Source organism: Artemia franciscana, chromosome 7 (assembly GCF_032884065.1).
Source record: "Artemia franciscana chromosome 7, ASM3288406v1, whole genome shotgun sequence".
NCBI lineage: Eukaryota > Metazoa > Arthropoda > Branchiopoda > Anostraca > Artemiidae > Artemia > Artemia franciscana.
The window spans coordinates 24,662,227-24,681,978 of NC_088869.1; the positions used below are offsets into that span (position 1 = coordinate 24,662,227).

The 19,752-nt window shown below is 35.8% G+C and overlaps 2 protein-coding genes across 2 annotated transcripts in view; both read left to right on the plus strand.

Annotated features, from left to right (window-relative positions):
* Nucleotides 1–14,754, plus strand: part of LOC136029634 (nephrin-like) — a 225,769-nt gene extending 211,015 nt beyond the window's left edge. The window contains exon 12 of the mRNA XM_065708135.1: nt 14,590–14,754. Coding sequence (XP_065564207.1) covers nt 14,590–14,754 — 165 coding nt within the window. The remainder of the gene's footprint in view (nt 1–14,589) is intronic.
* Nucleotides 14,755–14,863: 109 nt separating this feature from the next.
* LOC136029034 (uncharacterized) overlaps nt 14,864–19,752 on the plus strand; it is a 34,526-nt gene continuing 29,637 nt past the window's right edge. The window contains exon 1 of the mRNA XM_065707070.1: nt 14,864–15,010. Within this exon, the coding sequence (XP_065563142.1) occupies nt 14,929–15,010 (82 nt within the window). The 5' untranslated portion in view covers nt 14,864–14,928. The remainder of the gene's footprint in view (nt 15,011–19,752) is intronic.

A 19,752-nucleotide genomic window follows, 5' to 3' on the forward strand; every position in this document is an offset into this window, starting at 1 on the left:
GCTTAAAAATAACCTTAGTTGTACCGTGGTGCTGCATGGTGTCTCAAGTTCGAAATGGCGGATGAAAATACGAGTTCGTCAAAATGAGAAGGCATGGCCGTTCAGATAGGCTAGTATGCGTTAATTGATGGCATAGGTTCCGAATCTGAACGCAAAAAATACCCCCCTTAAACTGATACAAATACTAAAAAGCCATTGTATTCAAAGTAGTTGAAAGGTCTAATAACCCCCGGGGTTGCCATGCCCAGAGCAGCCCCGGGGCGATGATTGTAAATTATCAATTTTTCTTTTTCTGACATGAGTAGTGACGGTTCTATGAATTACACGTAGCCCCATAGGGGGTATACTATTGGAGCTAATAGCACCTCAAGATATTATTACGCACACCTGTGTCATGCTTAATACTATATTTCACACGTTTGTTATAGTACACCTGATAGTTGTGTAATAGGGACTGTTTGTTAACTTATGCAAAATGTTTTCTTTGAAATTTGCTTTGGCCATTACATTATAATGTTTGTTTGGCCATGTTGAGGATGACCATAATTTCTCGTGACTTTGTTTGTGTGTTTATGAGTCTGACTCTGTGTGTTTTTGTGTGTGTTTTTTTTCTCTCTCTCTCTCTCTCTCTAACCGTGCATGTGCGTCTGACTGCGTGTTTGCTTGTCTCTGTGTCTATCCTTGCGTGTTTGGGTATTTTTCTATCTGTTTCTCATCATGCCAGTGTGTCTGTCTGTGTATTTGCCTGCCTCTGTGTTTATCTTTGTGTGTTTAAAGGTCTGACTCTGTTTGTTTGTTTGGATTTTTCTCTTTCTCACCGTTCCCGTGTGTCTGACTGATTGTTTGTGTGTGTGTATGTGTGTGTATGTGTATTTGTCTGTGTGTGTGTGTATGTAATTGTGTATGTGTGTGTGTGTATGTATGTGTGTGTGTGTATGTGTGTGTGTGTGTGTGTGTGTGTGTGTGTGTGTGTGTGTGTGTGTGTGTGTGTGTGTGTGTGTGTGTGTGTGTGTGTGTCTGTGTGTGTGTGTGTGTGTGTGTGTCTGTGTGTGTGTGTGTGTGTGTGTGTGTGTGTGTGTGTGTGTGTGTGTGTGTGTGTGTGTGTGTGTGTGTGTGTGTGTGTGTGTGTGTGTGTGTGTGTGTGTGTGTGTGTGTGTGTGTGTGTGTGTGTTTGTGTATGTGTGTGAGAGAGAGTGTGTCTGTTTGTGTGTGTGCTTGTTTGTGTGTATGTGTGTTCGTGTCCCTGCTTTGGCTTTGTTATTTTGGTTGTGCTTAAATATCGATCATGCTTGGCTGAAACATAAAAATGGGAAAAGAAATAAAGAAATTTAGCTTTGGTATTGCCATTTTTGGAAAAAATCAATCAGCCAAGGCTGGAACACATCAACGAGAAAACAAGCAAATCAATTTGGTTTTAATATTGATATTTGCAGTAGAAGTCGAAAAATCTCTGTTGGAACATAAGAATGGAAAAGAAACAAAAGCAAGTCTGCTATGGTATTGCTATTTCTCGGAAAAAAAGTCAATCAACCCAACTCAAACCCCGCAAAGCTTTTTTAAGAGGTACAACAATTATTTATTTAACAAAAAAAACTATGTTTTTAATGAGCGCTAATTAAAGAAAAAACACACAGAATCAGGCAACAGAATCTCTCAAAATCCGTAAGCTCTTTTAAGAGAATACAAGAATTATTAATTGACAAAAAATCTCCGGTTTTTAATGAATGCCAAGTAAAGAAAAAAAGCCACACGGAATCAGACAACCGAGTTTCTCAAAATCTGTAAAGCCCTTTTAAAAGATACAAGAATTATTTGTTCAGCGATAAAAAACATATTTTTTTTCATGAGCGCCAAGGAAAGAAAAAAAAAACGCACGGAACTGGACAACCGAGTTTGTCAAACCCATAAAGTTCTTATAAAAGATACAAGAATTCGTTATTTAACGAACAAAATCTTCCTTATTTAATGATCGCCAAGTAAAGAAAGAAAACAAACGGAATCAGGGAACAGAGTCTCTCAAAATCTGTAAAGCTCTTTCAAAAGATAGAAGAGTCATTTATTTAACGGCAAATCCTCATTTTTCAATGAGCGCCAAGTAAAGAAAAAAAACACATGGAATCAGACAACAGAGTCTCTCGAAATCCGTAAATGTCTTTCAAAAGATGCAAGAATTGTCTGTTCAACCAAAAACACTGCTTTTAGTGAGCACCAAGAAAAGACTGATGTTCGAAAATCAAAGAAAATATACAATCAACGTTTTGAACTGTGGTTTCACTCAAAACGGGGTGAAAAATACCATGATATAAGATTCATTTATGTGTCATATGTATATCAATAATACTCTCCAAACTATTACTTAGCAAACAGGTTCACCTAGTATACCGAAAATCAATAGCTTTGGGATGCTTAAGCACTCCGAAGTGGAGTGGATTGGAAACACGTGATTCATAGCTTGTTGATTCAGAAAGTATGCTGTGAATTCTCTGTGCCGGGAATAGGCTGTTTCGTAGAATCTGTTTCCCAAATCATAATAGCATTAATTGCTTGTTACTTCCGATGTCCAATTTACAGTTCCATTGGGGAAATCTCTTGTCTTACTTTTGAATCCTAAAGCGGACAAAAATCTTTGGATTATAAGGGTTTCTTGAGAAAAAACGCTTTGAAGAAAATGAAATCTTGAAGAAAAAATATATTTTAAGGTATTACCTAACATTCCACGTTTGCGTTTGTCATTACGTAACATACAAGTGTGCAACCTCATTACGTAAAACCCACTTGTGTGCCATCATTGAATTGAATTTATTTATAACCCGTTATAACACATGAAAAACGGAGTATAATATGAACAAAAGAAAAGAGGAAAAAGAAAATGACCTAACAAGCTAAACAACACTTCACCTTACTTAAGAACAATTAAAACATACAAAAGCAAAACATTCATTGAATCAAAATTGCGCTCCATGGATTGGCCGGACCAATTCTACTATTATAAGCTTCTATGCTTTTTCTGATAGAAGCATTCGGGTCTCTGGTGGAAGGGCAAGCAGGTATTTGGCATACCGGAAATAGATTCGCCGAAAATCCTTCGTCTCGGTTGTCGTAAACGTACGCCAAAAAGGTGCAAGGTATAGGAAATTTGGGAGTGCAGAAGCATTGTAAAGCTTCGCTAGCAGTTTGCGGTTGAGTCTGTCTGTTTGCTACCAAGCATCCGTATGCAGTTTCTGTTTGACGTTGGAAATGAAGGATCAAGAGCCTTCTAGTTGCTTTAAGAGTTTCACCGATAGGAAGCCCTAAATATTCATTTGTGATTTTGTTGAAATTGGTGCACCGTCGAGAATAATAGTAAATCCTGCTCGAGTTTCACCCCAGTTGAACAGAACCACGTCCAATTTCTCTTCAGTGAATGTAAGGTTAATTTTAGCATATTCCTTACTTAAAATAGCAAAATTTCTTCCGAACGACTGTACTGTTCGACTGGGGTTAAAAATTTTATCTGCATAAGCGATAAGTGACACATCCTTCCCTTTTAAAATACACGAAGGAACTGTGCTGGATTGGGCGTTCAGGATACAGTTATTGAAGGTAACTGGAGAGGTAAGGGCACCCTGTTTGACGCCTCGACGGACTGGAATAACGAAACGTGTTACGGTCCCATCAGGTAGCCTGATTACAACAGCAAGATGGTTATACATATCATACAAAGCACGAATGGCAGACGTGTCAATTCCACGTTTATATAGCTCAAGGAGAATGTGTGCGTGAATCAGAGAGTCGAAAGCATGGCTTACATCATGACTCCCTAGGAAGAGCAAATCACCAGACTTATCAGCATCTATAAGTATTGACGATAGTGCAGTAAGCGCGTGGGCACACCCTAGGCCTTTTAGGAAGCCAAACTGATATGGCGGCATGTAGCATTTATCTGTAAATTCTGGGATTATGAGTTTTTCAAAAACCTTGCAGAAAGTAGTAGCAACTGTAATAGGGCGATATGAAGAATACTCATTCAGCGATTTATTATTTTTTGGAACAAGAGTAAGACGACCAGAAGAGAATGGGGCCAGAACTATTCCAGTTGTGAATACCATTTGGAACATGATATCAAGGTGACAAAATAGTAGGGGACTTCCAAGAAGAATGTGTTTAGCACAAATATTATCTGTGCCACTTGAAAAAGGTTTCTTAGTTTTTTGTGCGGAATTCCTAATATCAGACAGTGAAACAATAAACGTGAGTGCAGCCTTCTTTGACAGTATCCGATTGAGATCACATTTAAGGGGATATTCCACTGTGGAGTCAGGTTCTAAAAACTCTTTCAAAAAATGCTGTTGCCAGGCCTCGGCAGAGATATGAGCTGACGGAGCGTTTCTTTCACTCTGGTTGCGGGTCAAACTTTTCCATAGAAGTGTCGGATTACTCATTATCTTTTCTGAAAAATCAAAACGAATAACGGCTCTATATTTTTGCAGTTCTTTGGAAAAATGGCACTTTGTGGAAATCCGTATTTGGTTCACTATGCCGTTCTTGGGTCTCTCGCATTCTATCCATATGCCTAGCCAAAATTTGGCCTTCTGGCAGTCTTCAAAAAGGGATGGGATCCCGGACCAGCCCTTAACTTGTGACCCAGCACGGACTCTGGATCGAGGAACAAAGTGTGATTCTGCTTGTAGTAGCGCATGCGAAAGAAGTGACGAGTACATATTTAGTTTTAGACGTCAAAAGGTATTTTTATCTTCGAAAGTAGATTATCAAGACAGTACTGATACTGAGCAAAATTGGTTTTACTCCATTCAATGATAGTTCTCCATTTTAAAGGTCGATTTGTGCACATTCGATTAAATGGTGCACTGATTCGGAACGATAGCGGTAAATGGTCAGAAACACAAAATTCACGGAGCACATCTACTATTAGTGAGCTACTAAAAATACTACTAGATACAAGGACATGATCAAGGTTAGACACTGATCCGATAGGGTGAATGTACATGAAGTCACCCGCTTTCGGTACAAGAACACTTCCATTTGGAATCAGACTAAGAAGAAGCGCTGAACACAAGCTTTCCCTTTTGGATACATCACAATTAAAGTCCCCCAATAAAATCCAATGGAGATGAGAAGCATTAAGTTTATTCTTACATTTCCCCAGTTCTTTGCAGGCTGGAGCAAACTTCATTTTGGAGCAATCATCTCTGTAGTCGGTGGGTTTGTACACATTTATTATAACAGTCTCACCAACTCTAACTGTTAAAAAATGGTCGGAACTAGCGAACAATTTGGAGTTGATATGTCCACTTATTAGCGTAGCAAGTCCACCTGAGGGACACCCTCATTTCTTAGGTTTTTTCGCTGGTACAAAATAGACCATGTGTGAGGGTAAGGCATCGAATATATTTCTACTGTTGTCAGACGGAAAGTGTTCTTGGAGACAAATAATTTCTTCGGTGAGGCAAAGCTGTTCAAGCACGGTAATTTTGGTACTAAGACTAATTCATACTCCAGAAGACGAAACGCTTATCAATATAAAATTCATTCATTTTGGGCGTTTGAGGTCATTAACTTCGCTGACTTGTTAAATGGGCAGCTAGCGTGGTAGCATGTGTGTCGGGTACCGCATCGTATTCTGGCAGGGATTTTCTTTCGTTGCACCATGGTTATTTTGAGCATAATGAGCACAATTCCATACGTTTTTACACTGGGCCGCTATGTGGCCAGATTCATGGCAGTTGTAGCAACGTTTCGGAAGAAAGACGATTACTTGAATTCTGAAACCTTCAAAGCCCACTTTCATTGACAATTTTGTGGCAGTATTGAGGGATTCACGACTTGGAAAATACAGCTTGAATGCGCGTGATTTTCCACACTGTTCGGCTTTCTCACATCCAGAAACTAGACTTCAAATGACCTCTGCGTCAAGGGGTTCATGAATCCCTTTAATCAGTCCTATGTACAAAGGGGTTTTTACTTTGGCTTCGGATTCAGAATTTTTATTTTTGATCGCTCGTGCTATTTTTTCCGCCGCAGCCTTGTGAGCTACGGCCATGCGCCAACCGTTCCTTCCAGGCCTTAGTTCAACTTTGGTGGTGCCTAGAGCTTCGCCACATGCATATTCGATAAAGTTCTTTCGTTCCAGTGGTGTTTTCAAGGGTGGAGGGTTTTTTACAACGACGGAGTATGGTAGCTTTTGTGGAGCATGAATTTCACTAGAAGGGCTGGCATGGGTAGAAACGTGGAACTCACCTTTGTTAACACGTTCCATAAAGCCGTCAAAACTACGACACCTGTCGTTTACTCTAGTAGTTATACATGCATTTATCTCCTCCATACAAGCAGGGACTTCTGTAGGTTCATAAATAACGAAGGTAGGCAAGGCACGATTTTCCTTTGCTGACTTGACAAATAATTTGGCTATATCCTAAACATTTTCATCATCTTTCAGAGACTTGCGAAAGGGGTCCGGTAGACCAGATCTTAACAGCAACAGTTCTTTTGCACTTAGAATATCATCTCTACTGAAGAATCACCACAGCACGGCTTACAATTAGCTGGTGTTTTATGCCAGCGAGCATTGACCTCGACACAAAGTTCAATACCGCACTCCAAACGATATTATTTTTATCCATTTTCACTGCTAATCAGGCCGCAGTAACCAGTCCGAAAATCATTGCAGGGGCAAGCCAAGCTCGTAATCAAGCGTCAGTTAATTCAGAATAAATTGTCTCACAGGAATGATTCACGAGGAATGAAGGAACCTAGGAACAAAGGAAGTAAAGGACCCCCTCAACTGTTCCCCGCAATTTACGGGTAACTTAATATCGGCGGGTACAATGCGTCGCTTGCGGGAGGCTCCTTCCCCCCTTCTGCTTGTTCCCAGTACGCTTCTTAATTATATGAGATCAAAAATTATCTATGGTTACTGAAATAATCCGAGTTTAAACCACTGAATTAATGCAGGTTTAAAATCCAAAAAAATATATATTCACTCTCAATCTAGGTCAGGTTGAACCATTGCTAGCAACTGAATTACCTGCGGTCACTGAATAAATTTAAGTTCACAATACTTAATTAATACAAGTCCAAAACAGACTCTAAAATCCATTAAATCCAAAGAGGTGTTCGCGCTTGCAAGACTAAATGAAGACTGTTTATGTTACATTACGTAACATCCATGTGTGCACCACTATTACGTAACACCAATGAGGTTGCCGTCCTCAATAACAACTGGGGGTTTCCAACAGTCCCTGAACTGTAACATGTCACGTGATATTACGAGATTCTCAATAAATCTAACACTTCACACGAGATTACATGATTCTCAACGTAGGCAAACAATCCCTAATATGAACAACCAACGAAATCTCGAAGAAAACATTTACATAAGTTAACAACTACACTATAACATACATTTGTACTATAATATATAAATGTTATATATATTTATAATATATAAATATATATAAATGTTGAGGGGTAGACTAACCTAAATCAAAAGACAATTTCTGCATCCAAGTTATCAAAAAGGATTATCTGCAATAACTAAGGAACCGTAAGCTAATTAACTTCAAACTTTCAGAACCAATGATACTAATAATACTACTGCGGTTAGAAACACGACTGGTTGCAACTGCGACAGTGACTACTTTGGACTATGACTACAACTACTTACGAGTGGTATTACTTTTACTTGTGTCTACTTTCAGAGAATGTCCTGGAAGGTTGAAAAAAATCAAGACACACCATGTGAATGGCTGATTGTCAAAAGCGCGCATCAGCAATATCTCAGAAGCAGCTGAGGTCACTAAGTTGAAACTTTGGGGGCAAGTTGAACAGTGCTTTAACCTTCTGGGAATGCTGAGGGGGGTCCTAAACTAAATCATAAGACACTAGGTGCATCCTGGCTATCAAAAGGGTATATCTACAATATTGTAGGAGGTGCTAAGTGTCAGAATATTCAATCAAAAATATTATGTGCATCTTGGTTGTCAGAAGGGCATATCTAAAATGTCCCAGAAATGGCAAATGTCATTTAGTTGAAACTTTCAGGGAGAGTTGAGGGAGTGTTGGAATAAATCAAAAAGCACTTATTAGAACTATTAAATTAGAATCCGGTATTTTAATTCTTACGCCAGAAACATGAAAAAAGGAAAATAAGTAATTATATTAACCAAAAACAAAATTTTGGCCATCAAAAATGAACAGAAATTGATTAAAAGAAATATTCCGTAAAAGAAGTTTTTCAAAGAAAATTAAAGAGCCATATTAGACTTCAGACCAGCACAAACAATCTCTATTGCAATTAAAATCCATAATGATCAGAAATTGCTACTAGGCTAAATATTATACGAGCCCCAAAACAAAGAGAAATTAAATAGAGAAATAACAGGTACTAATACTGATGAATGAATAAATATTTAAAGATTAATAATTAAATTGAATATTCAACTCAAATGTAAGCGGAACGAAAATCAGAGGTAACGCTGTGGCGAGGCCTTTAGTAAACGCTATACTATGCTATATATACTATATTATAGTACAGTATAGTGGCCCTACGGCTCTAATGTTTTATTTTTTTTCTCCAGAGACACTTCATATGGAAGGCTTCGTCATATAAACTTCAGAGGGGGCTCATTTGATTGGAAATCAGAAGCTCTAGTGCCCTTTTAAGAGTTAAAAGTTATTGGAGGGTAACTAGCCCCCCATTTTGGGATCGTATTAACCTCAGAGGGAACTCAAATGATTAGAAATTGAAAACTCAAATTCTCAAACTAGCCCCCTAGACGCCCTTTTTGGGATCGTATTAACCTCAGAGGGAACTCAAATGATTAGAAATTGAAAACTCAAATTCTCTTTTTAAGATTCAAAAGTGCTCCGATCGTAACTAAATCCCTAACCTCCCCCCGTACACCCTCTTTTTCACAAATGGGTCCGATTGATTTTTTTATACAGCCATTGTTTTTAAAATAGACCAAAGATCATATAACAAAGACTCCAAGGATAAGACAGCCCCCCAAGACCTAGGGACGAGTGTTGTAAATTATGCCCCAGGGGCATATAAGGTTCTATGGAAGGGATGGAAGTATAAACTTCGGAGGGGGCTCATTCGATTATAAATCAGAATTTAGAATGCATTTTTAAGAGTCAAAAGCGATTGGAGGGCAACTAGCCCCCCCCCCCCCTCCTGCTGTATTCCCAATTGCATCTGATAAAATTTTGAGATGGTCATTTTGTTCAAAATAGTTTGAAGATCAAATAAAATAACTCAGGGGTCAACACAGCCCCCCCCCAGATCCCGGGAGAAATATTGCAAGTTTTTAAGAGTCATCAAAAGGGATCGACGGGCATATCCTTCCCACGCTCTTTTCCCCAAATTCACCCATTCAAAATTTTGAGATAGCCGTTTTGTTTGAAATGTTCCACTGATCAGATGACAAAACTTCGGGAAAAGGGCTATAACTTATGCCCCGTGGGCATATAAAGTTTTTACAGAAAAGATAGTCGTATAAACTTCGGAAATTCGGAATAAACTTCAGAATTTTATTAGAAATTTAAATTTGTAGTTCCATTTTGAAGAGTCAAAAGTAATCTGATGGCAACCAGCCTCCCCCTACAAACCCTAAGGCCATAATGCACCAATTTTTTTCTCCAGAGGCACTTCTTATTCAAGAGGTAGCTTTAAAAACTTCAAAGGACGCTTATTCGAATTAGAAATAATAATTTATTGTGCCATTACTATGAGTCAAACTCGATAGGATCAAGCCCCCCCCTTTTTCTGCACTTTCTTTTCCCCAAACGCATCCAATCAAAATTTTGAGATGGCCATTATATTCGAAATAGTCAAGAGGTGAAGTGATTAAAATAATTATTCCTCGGGGATTGACAAAACCTCCCACTGCTTTCAGGGCAAAGGCTGTAATTTATGTAAGTTGTCCATTGTTCACATATGAGGTATTTACCGACGGGGTAATCGTATAGACTTCGGAAAAGCTTCATTAGATTTGAATTGAAAGTTTTAGCTCCATTTTCAGAAGTCCAGAATAATCAGACGGTAGGCAATCCCCCACACGCCTTTTTCTAAATGCTTTCGATCACAATTTCGAGTTAGCCATTTTATTAAAAATCGTGCAACTGTCAAATAGTTACTGTTCCGGGTTTGACCCTCTCAGCCCTGGGGAAAGGGCTGTAAGTTATACTAGCAGCTCATCATTAACATATAAAGCTTTTATGGAAGGCGTGGTCGTATGAACCTTTGGTAAGGTCATTTGATCGGAAATCGAAATTTTGTGTGCCCTTTTTAAGAGTCGTAAATAATTAAGAAGCAACAAGCCCCCCCTCCCTTCATGCCTTTCCCCCCCCCCAAATGTATTATATAAAAATTTTAAAATTGCCGTTTTCTTGAATATAATTCTAAATTCAAATTACTATAATTTAGAGGTTAAGAAATCCTCCATAGCCCCTAAGGAAAGAATTGTAACTTATATAGGTTGCCCATTCTTAGAATATTAGTTTTTATGTGGAAGGGGTGGCCTTATGAACTTTTGAAGGGGCTCATTTGATCGGAAACTGAGACTTTTAATTCTTTTTTAAGAGTCAAAGTAATCAATGGGCAATTAGCCCATGTCCTACTTTCCCAAAGGATATCCGGTCAAAATTTCGATATAGCCATTTTGTTATATATTTCAATGGCCAAATAAAAATGTTTCCAGGTTTGAACCCCCTCCTTCCCTCAAGCCCAGGGGAAATGGCTATGAGCTATGGAACTTACTTAGTGTTACTTCGATACTTTGTTTACCTTGATACCTCGTTTACTTTGATGATTTCTTTACCTTGATACGATTTCTTTACTTTGATAATTTGGCATTTTCATACTAGTTTTGATGCTTTGATGAAAGTTTGATGTTGAAAAAACAAAATCATTTTGAAATGAGGCATTTTCTAAAAAATTGAAACTTTTTGTAATCTAAAACGAACAAAATTTAGTTTAGAAAACTTTCCATAAAAAAAGTTTTTCAAAGAAAAGCAGAGGCCATATTACTCTTAAGATCAGCAGTTACAAATGTCTTTCAGTAGATGCAGATACAGACACAAGAAATTATTACTAAGAATAAATGAAACTCAAAATGAACAGAAATTAAATAAACAATTATAGCAGACAAACAATACTTACTTAATATAAAGGAATCAATAAACCATGAAACGAGTGAAACTTAAATTGAACATACAAATAAAACTTGGAACAAACAAAAATCACAAACAAGAGTTTGGGTTTTGCCTCCTTCTCTCACTGTTGAAGTTTAAGACCTACTGTGTCATTGGCGCTTTACTGAAAACTATATGTGTCTTGTACAGTCTTGGAAAGTAAATATAAAATCAAACTGAATATTTGATATACAATGATATCAGTTATTGAGATAATCAGTTCAGGATTTTATTTTGCTGTAATTTTGTTTTCGTTTTCAAGGCTGTAATAACTGGAAAAGAAAATATTTGTAATATAATTCGTATTCAGAGAAGCACCAATGACGGAGTAGGTGTTAGACTTTTACAGCTAAAGAAGGGGGCAGTATCCAAACTCTTGTTTGTAATGAAACTATATTTGTCTTGGACAGTCTTGGAAGGAATTAATATTACTAAACTGAATGTTTGATATATAGTGATATTAATTGCTGAAAGTTCATCACTTCTAAATTTTATTTTACTCTAATTTTTATGTTTATTTTCAATGTTGTAATAAAAAATTGCAATAAAACCCGTTTTGTTTTTCAAAACTTCGATGACAAATATATGTAAAAATCACTATAGTAATCAAGATAACAGGAAAGAAGTAATAAAAATGAATTGAATATTTGATACATAATGAAGTTAATTCATGGAAACTCAGCATCTTTAAAATTCATTTCAGTCCAGCGGAAATTGCCCGTCACGCATTAACCCAAAATCCATCCGATAAAATTTTGAGAGAGCTAATGTGTTAAAAATAGTTGAAACATCAGATAATAAGAACTCCAGGTTCGACGAAACTCCCCAGGGCCCGAATGCAGGCATTATATGTTATGCCTTGGGAGTATGTACAGTTTTATAGAAGGAATGCTCGTATAAACTTCAGAGATTGCTCATTTAATTGAAAATTTAAAGTTCTAGTTCACTTTTTAAGAGTCTGAAGAGACCATAGGGTAATTAGCCTCCCTCCCCCACGCCCTTTTATCCCGAATACAAACTATAATTTTTTTAGAGATAGCTATTCTATTAAAAATAGATCAAAGATCATATAAAAAAACTCCGGGGTCGAAACAGCCCCCCAGAGCCCGGGGCAGGGGCTGTATATTATGCCATGGGTACATGTATGGTTGTTATAGAAGGGATGGTCGTGTAAACTTTAGAGCGGGCTCATTTGATTGGAAATTGAAAATTCTAGTTCACTTTTTAAGAGTCAAAAGAGGTCAGAGGGTAACTCTTTAAGAAATTTCTTTTTCGGAAAATATCTTTTTTAAATAGTATGTAAACCATAAAAAAATTGTGTAGCTTACAGTCCTTTCCCCTTCAGAGGCACCATTTGGGCCAAATCTTGGGGTGGGCATGAACTCCATTCCCCCCCCCAACTTTCACATAAGAAAAAATGCGAGTTTTGGCAGCTCATCGATCAAATATTCTAAGTAAAAACTCATTTTCAGCACCCGTATGTTGCATGGAAATGTACTGTAACCCAATGTGGAACTCAGCCACACTGACCTCTAAGATTAATTATAACATCAAAGATCATAATCAACGAGGTTAAGTGATTGAACTGAAAGTGGAAAATTCAACCAGACTAAAGGCTGGCCCTCCTCAGCGAGAAACTTTCTTATTTAAGTAAACAATACGTCGGTGAAAGTAATAGGCGTGCAGTAATTTCAAATCAATTGGACAGAATGGATTATGTTGGACATAGTGGATTATTATGACCTGGGATGGGCATTTGCCCCCCTGACTCCCCCCCCCCCCCAATGGCACCTCTGTTCCCCTTCTGAGGGTCATTTCATCTCCATAGGCAGTGTTATTGGACCTTTCAACTTTGCTCAAACAAATAGTTATTCCAATATTTTGATTGGATGTCATTGTGGAAAAAAGGTTTGCGGGGAGGGGCTAGTTGCCCTTCATTCTCTTTGCTCACTTATAAAAAGGACTAGAACTTTTGATTATCGTTAAAGTTAGCCCTCTCCTGATCTTCTATTGCCATTAGTTCGATGCAATCACCCATTAGAAAAATAAAACAAAAAAAAACAACAACAAACAAACAAACACTCATCCATGACCTTGCAAAAAATACAAAATTCTAAATTCTTTAGATAGGATTTGGGAACCTGTGTAGCAGGATTCTTTGATGTGCTTAATGTGATGGTATGATTTTCATTAAGATCACTTGACTTCTGGGGGTGTTTCCACCCTTTTTCAAAAATCAGGTAAATTTGCCATGCTCGTAGCTTTTGATGGGTAAAATTAAACCTAATGAGTTCTCTACATCTGGAATAAGCATGAAAAATTAAATTCTTTTGAAATATCTATTCAAACCGAAATTCGTTTTTTTAGATTTTGGTCACTATTGGGCCGAGTTACTCCTTACTTACACGTCGTTGCCACGAACTATTTGACACAGATCAGTCTGCAGAAGTGTCTGTGCTTAAGATTGCTACAAGTCAGTCTCATTTTCTGTCGCTTAGTTGCTTGAAATTCCTTTTGTATATATTGTATAAATTTTGTATCAATACATCATTGTATTCTAGTCTAATATTATCCACGATCAATCACGACTTACAAATTAATGGGGACTTAAAGGAAAAATGCTTGAATGATTGCTTACTAAAGTAGGTTTACAATTTCGATGATGAAATATTCGAATCTCCATATTTATTAGACAACTAGACCGTTCTCCAAGATAAGAATTCAAAATGTATCGGATTCACAGAAGGTTTCTGAAGCAACTAAAAGAAGAAAATTAATTTTTTATTACATTGAAAGCTTTCCAACCTCAGTAAAAAAAAATAACAAAATAATAATAAGAAATAGAACTGTAAAATTGGAGATAAATTCAATTATCACTTTGCTTCCTTTAGTGGAGGTTTTGTCCGCTGAGAAACATTTCAAATTTTGAACTGTGTTTATCGAAACTGGAAGTATAGCATCATGTATACCAGCTATCTTTCATTTGAGGGTATGCTCTGGATACTAATTTAGCCGTTATGTTCTGTGTTTATTTGCAAATCGTTTGTTTCTAGAGGTTCACTTTTATGTTTTTATTTAGGACACATCTTACAGCTTAAAAAACCTGCCATAAAGGTTGTCTGCTGCAGTGAAGCGTGAAAATTTCAAATAACTAAACACATAAAACTTGGATCAACTCAAAAGTGCCAACAAAGAATTCACAGATCAGAACTTTCTGTTTTCTGATTACTTAGCTTTTACAGTTTTAGATATTAGGACCTTATTTTTTCCTCATATGTATTTATGCATACGCTTTCTTCACAGTCTTTAATTAGTATTGCCAATTACTGTACGTGTATCTCTTTGCTTTAGTGATATTCTTTGACATAATAGTTAATCTATGTTTACTATTCTCAGGTTATATGCAGTGATAAGAATTTGCCACCTAACACAACTTTCTACTTAGAGCTCTATGAGATAGAGACGATGAAACTAATTTATAATAAAACCAACACCGTTCCCCATTTCATTGTACCAGGAATAACACCAGAAACTAAGGTTTCAGCAGGTATGTTGGACTAATTTTGTTACTAAAGTTGATACAAAATTTTGCATTTAGAATAAAACATTGAATAAAACATAAAACATTCTTTGACATAATAGTTAATCTATGTTTACTATTCTCAGGTTATATGCAGTGATAAGAATTTGCCACCTAACACAACTTTCTACTTAGAGCTCTATGAGATAGAGACGATGAAACTAATTTATAATAAAACCAACACCGTTCCCCATTTCATTGTACCAGGAATAACACCAGAAACTAAGGTTTCAGCAGGTATGTTGGACTAATTTTGTTACTAAAGTTGATACAAAATTTTGCATTTAGAATAAAACATAGCTGCTGTATCTAGATAATAGTAATAATAGAAAAAAAATTGTGAAGAAACTTCGAAAATTAAGCTGCAACTTGTGGTTGGCTACTAAGTGGTTCTTACCGTTACTACAGCACCTGCTTTGATTTGATTTCAAATACCAAAGACATTAAAATTAAAACATTTTTTCGTCCTAGCTCTCTCTTAGGTTAATCTATACCAGGAATTCCCAGTTATATAAGAATTTTCGTTTTATTGTTCCAAAATTATGGAGTATTTAGGGTAGTATCACGCTTCTTGTCAGTGTTGCCGAGTTGGACTCTGAAATTATGAACAATAATGAACGATAACTTTAATGATGCTTTTCATTCGCAAAATTCAAACATTATCGCTCTGTTTATTTCAAAAGGCAACTACATCTGCAAGAAAGTAAAACCTTCTTAAGGTTTTATACATTTTTGGCTTATTTTTCGCTGATTTCAATCGAGTTTTTCTGATTTTTTTTTGGGGGGGGCAGGGGCTTGGTTAATACAATAAACTGCATAACTGTAAAAGAAACTTTTGTTTAATAAAAATAGAACTACCAATTTTTACTATTTTTTAGACTTATGCTAGATAATTAATTGAGTTTCAGCAAAACCAATCGAACAATCAGATTCATTTTCACCATCCTTGGTGTTTTCAACAATAACTGTCAAGCACCTGAGCTTTTTCGTGACCATCAAGTAACAAGTACCTCCACAAAATGGGCTCAAGTTCTTGTTTCAAGTTCATTACTCTACCTTGGTAGCACCGTAACGAAGCATAAAGTAGACTTGTGAACATTGTTTTGAGGCATTTTTTTTTCTTTTTTCGAACTTCAAACTGTAGGCCCAAAAATCAAGTGGTTTTCTTTGACTGGCTCAAGAATTCACACAACAGCAACAAGGTGATTAAAGGAGAGGGTTAGATGCTGGGCTTATTTGTAGGTATACACTAGCTCGACGACGTAGGCGCCAGGGTTGGTCTTTGGAGGGTGCCCAAGGGGGTCCAAAATGCATAAAAACAGGGAATCAGGAGGACCTCTCCCCAGAAGTGAAGTTTTACCACCCTCACATAATTTTTTACGCTATTTCTACTCTCAAAACGCTTATAAGAATCTGTGCACTTTAGTAAAGATTGTAAATAAAATATTGTTAAAGATGATGTTAGCCTTATTGCTAATTGCTATGAGTTTAATGACAAAATACATAAGAATCAGGAACAATGGTCAACCTAATTTATATAATATTCATTCAGATGTCAGCATACGCTGAGAACTTTGATATAGTACCCTTTGAAATAACATTTTAAAGTCCTAGAACCGAAGATTTGATTGTATTAGCGTAAAAATCAGAAAGTTAAAGTTTCTTAGTCTTAAACAATAAGCAAGTGACCTAGACTTCATTTTTTTCTCATATAGTGGTTCTATTATAATCTGCGAATCAGTTTCCCAAGAAAAAAATTAACAGCACAGCATTTTTTTGCTCAGACTACATTTTTGAGGGCATAGGCCACAAAAAACAAGGTGCTCTAAAACCCTTTGATAGTTTAAGATACGATTATGTTGGAAAGAAAAACACAAGGTTACATCGTGTTGAGCGTTCAGATAGTTTCAAAATATTTTCAACTGTCAAGAAATAAAAACCAATTTAGCCATATATCGTATTAAAAATGCAACTGTCCTACCACTGACATTTCAACCCATTCCTGACAAACCCAATCATGACTTGTATTGAATAACATCTGAAGAAAGGGAGGGGGGCTCATGGGCAGCATCTACTGAAATTCGCCGAACATTACCCAATCTGCCGGATTCGGTGACAAAGCTTGCTTGCATTGCATTAGTCATGCAGATCAAGTGTCCTGAAAACACTCCAGTAATCAGCAAGAGGCGCTGTATTATTGCGCCTAGTCCATTGTACACTGTACATCACCATTGCACCATTTTAGTGAGATAATGAATGTTAAAGCGGGTCAACAGCAAAAATTCTGAGAAGGAGAGCTAGACGCTGACTCTAAGAAGATTTGTTAAAACCTATTTTAGTAAAAGAGAAAAACAAGAAAAAATTGCACTTGGTTCTCTGAGGGTGTTGAGTGTTATTTTCCTGGAGAGGACACCTGCTATGTGGCAGGTAGACCCAGTCCTTCCCTGTTTGTTAGATTTCCTTTCCTTGTTTGGATTTTTTTGGATTACGTTTAAGGAGCCATGTGATTGGCAAACAAAGAATGCAGTGACTGACTTCAAAAGACAAATCAATGCAACTAAGCATGCTTTTTTGCACGGAGGTATAGGGCTGTAATACTCTCTTTCTCCCTTTGATAGTACTTAAAATTCAACTTGAACAGACTATTCGTGAAACGTTTTTAAATTCATCCTGTCTGTGTTCTTTCTTTGTTTGTATCGCAACTTTTTATAGATGCTAGAACAGCGGTCAATTTTAATTGAAAATAATTTTGTTTGAAACGAGCATCATTTGATTTATATTTAGCTGCATAAACATTCGAATTTTGATTTTATTATTCAAATAGAAATGACGAAGAAAAGGTTTTCTGATGTTAACGAAATATCCAATACCTTTTTAAGGAATTTTTTTTTAATAGGACCTTCAAGGTGGTATCAAAATAAAACAAACTGCCTTCGTTCCGAAAATAAACTCTAAGGATCTGAGATTGGAATTCTGCATCACTTTTATGTTCCTAGAAGACAATTCTGTAAAAGTCAATTATAAAGTCACATGTTCCGATTTCTTTTCTCTTTTTTTACTTCGGTACTTGTAATATTTTAGTCGTCATGATATGAAAAGAAAGTGAGAAGATAGAAACTCTTCCATGTGAGGAAATAAAGTGCACAATAATGATTTTTACCGTTGTCACTGCTTTTGTTAGATGATAAAGTTGAAGTTGTATTTTAAGAGCACCGGCTTAGATTAGTTTTATGAAATACGAACATTTTAAAATTCTTATTTTTCGGTTATGTTTTGAAATTCTTGTTTGCTCTTCAGAAGATCACAGGCAACGCTCTTGTGTTGTCTAAGGTAAAGAGGTATGGGCCTCTCATTTATTATTTTGATATCCAACTACTTCGTATAGAGTTTGTGGTCGTAAAAACGTTCAGGTGACTCATCCGTCTGGAAGTTTAAATTCCTAGGGCCACTTTCTAAGGTCAAAAGTGATCGAAAGGTAGCCAGCATCCTCCCATGTTCGTTTTTGTTACATGTTTCATGTGCACTCCCTCACTAACTCAGACTAAATTTTGAGCAAATCAATTTTTTTAAATTGTGAGAAAGTCGATAAATATAGTAAATAATGGACTTTGACAATTATATATATATATATATACATATATATATATATATATATATATATATATATATATATATATATATAATATATATATAATATATATATATATATGTATATATATGTATGTATATATATATATATATATATATATATATATATATATATATATATATATATATATATATATATATATATATATATATATATATATATATATATATATATATATATATATATATATATGTATATATATGTATATGTATATGTATGTATATATATGTATATACATATATATATATATATATATATATATATATATATATATATATATATATATATATATATATATATATATATATATATGTATATATATATATATATATATATATATATATATATATATATATATATATATATATATATATATATATATATATATATATATATATATATATATATATATATATATATATATATATATATATATATATATATATATATATATATATATATATATATATATATATATATAGGTTTTATACCAACAAAAACTTCCATGGATCATTCCTGGGGACTAATTTAACAAATATTTTGTGGGGCAGGGAAGGTGTTATGGGGGATTGTGAGCCTGAAATTGGCCAAAATGTCTTGTTTATGATTAGTATGAGATTCACGGTAGTAAGTTGTTAGGGGAGAAGGAACATGTCAATAAACAAAAAAAATATTTCGGGCAAAATCCCCCGGAAATGGGCTCCCTAGAAAAGCCAGAATACATTGTTTATCTGATCAGATTAAAACGTATATATTTAAGTCCTTTAGCTAAAATCACCCGTATTCAGAAGAAAAAAAAATAGAAAATTTATACCCCCGACACCACCAAAAACAGACTTTATAAAGACCTGAAACAAGGTTGATTAGCTATTAAATCTGAACTGGTTGAAACTGTCAGTCCTTATGCATCGAAACTCTAATTTGTGAAATAATTTAACTTTGAGATCATGGGCCCCTCAAACACAGGGCCCAAAAAAGGCCGAATTTGTTTCGATTGGCTTGAAACTTATATCCCTTAGGCATTGGGCCATGGTGGACCCCATTGCATGAGAAACAAAATTAAAAAACAAATCCTGTTCTATTAAGAATGGGACCAACAGATTGGATAATTTTTTAATTGGGATACAGGTCCCCAAAAATAGGGCCCAAAAATGGCCCAAGAAACTTTTATTTCAATTGATTTTAAACTTTCAAGAACCAATGTCTGAACTAAAACTGCAAAATATTTTTTGGGATAGAAAAGGGTGTTACGGGGCCCAGAAATGGGACAAAAAGCTTTTTTCTCTCTTTGATATATCTCAAACTTACCGCTGTAAATCTGTGAGCCAAA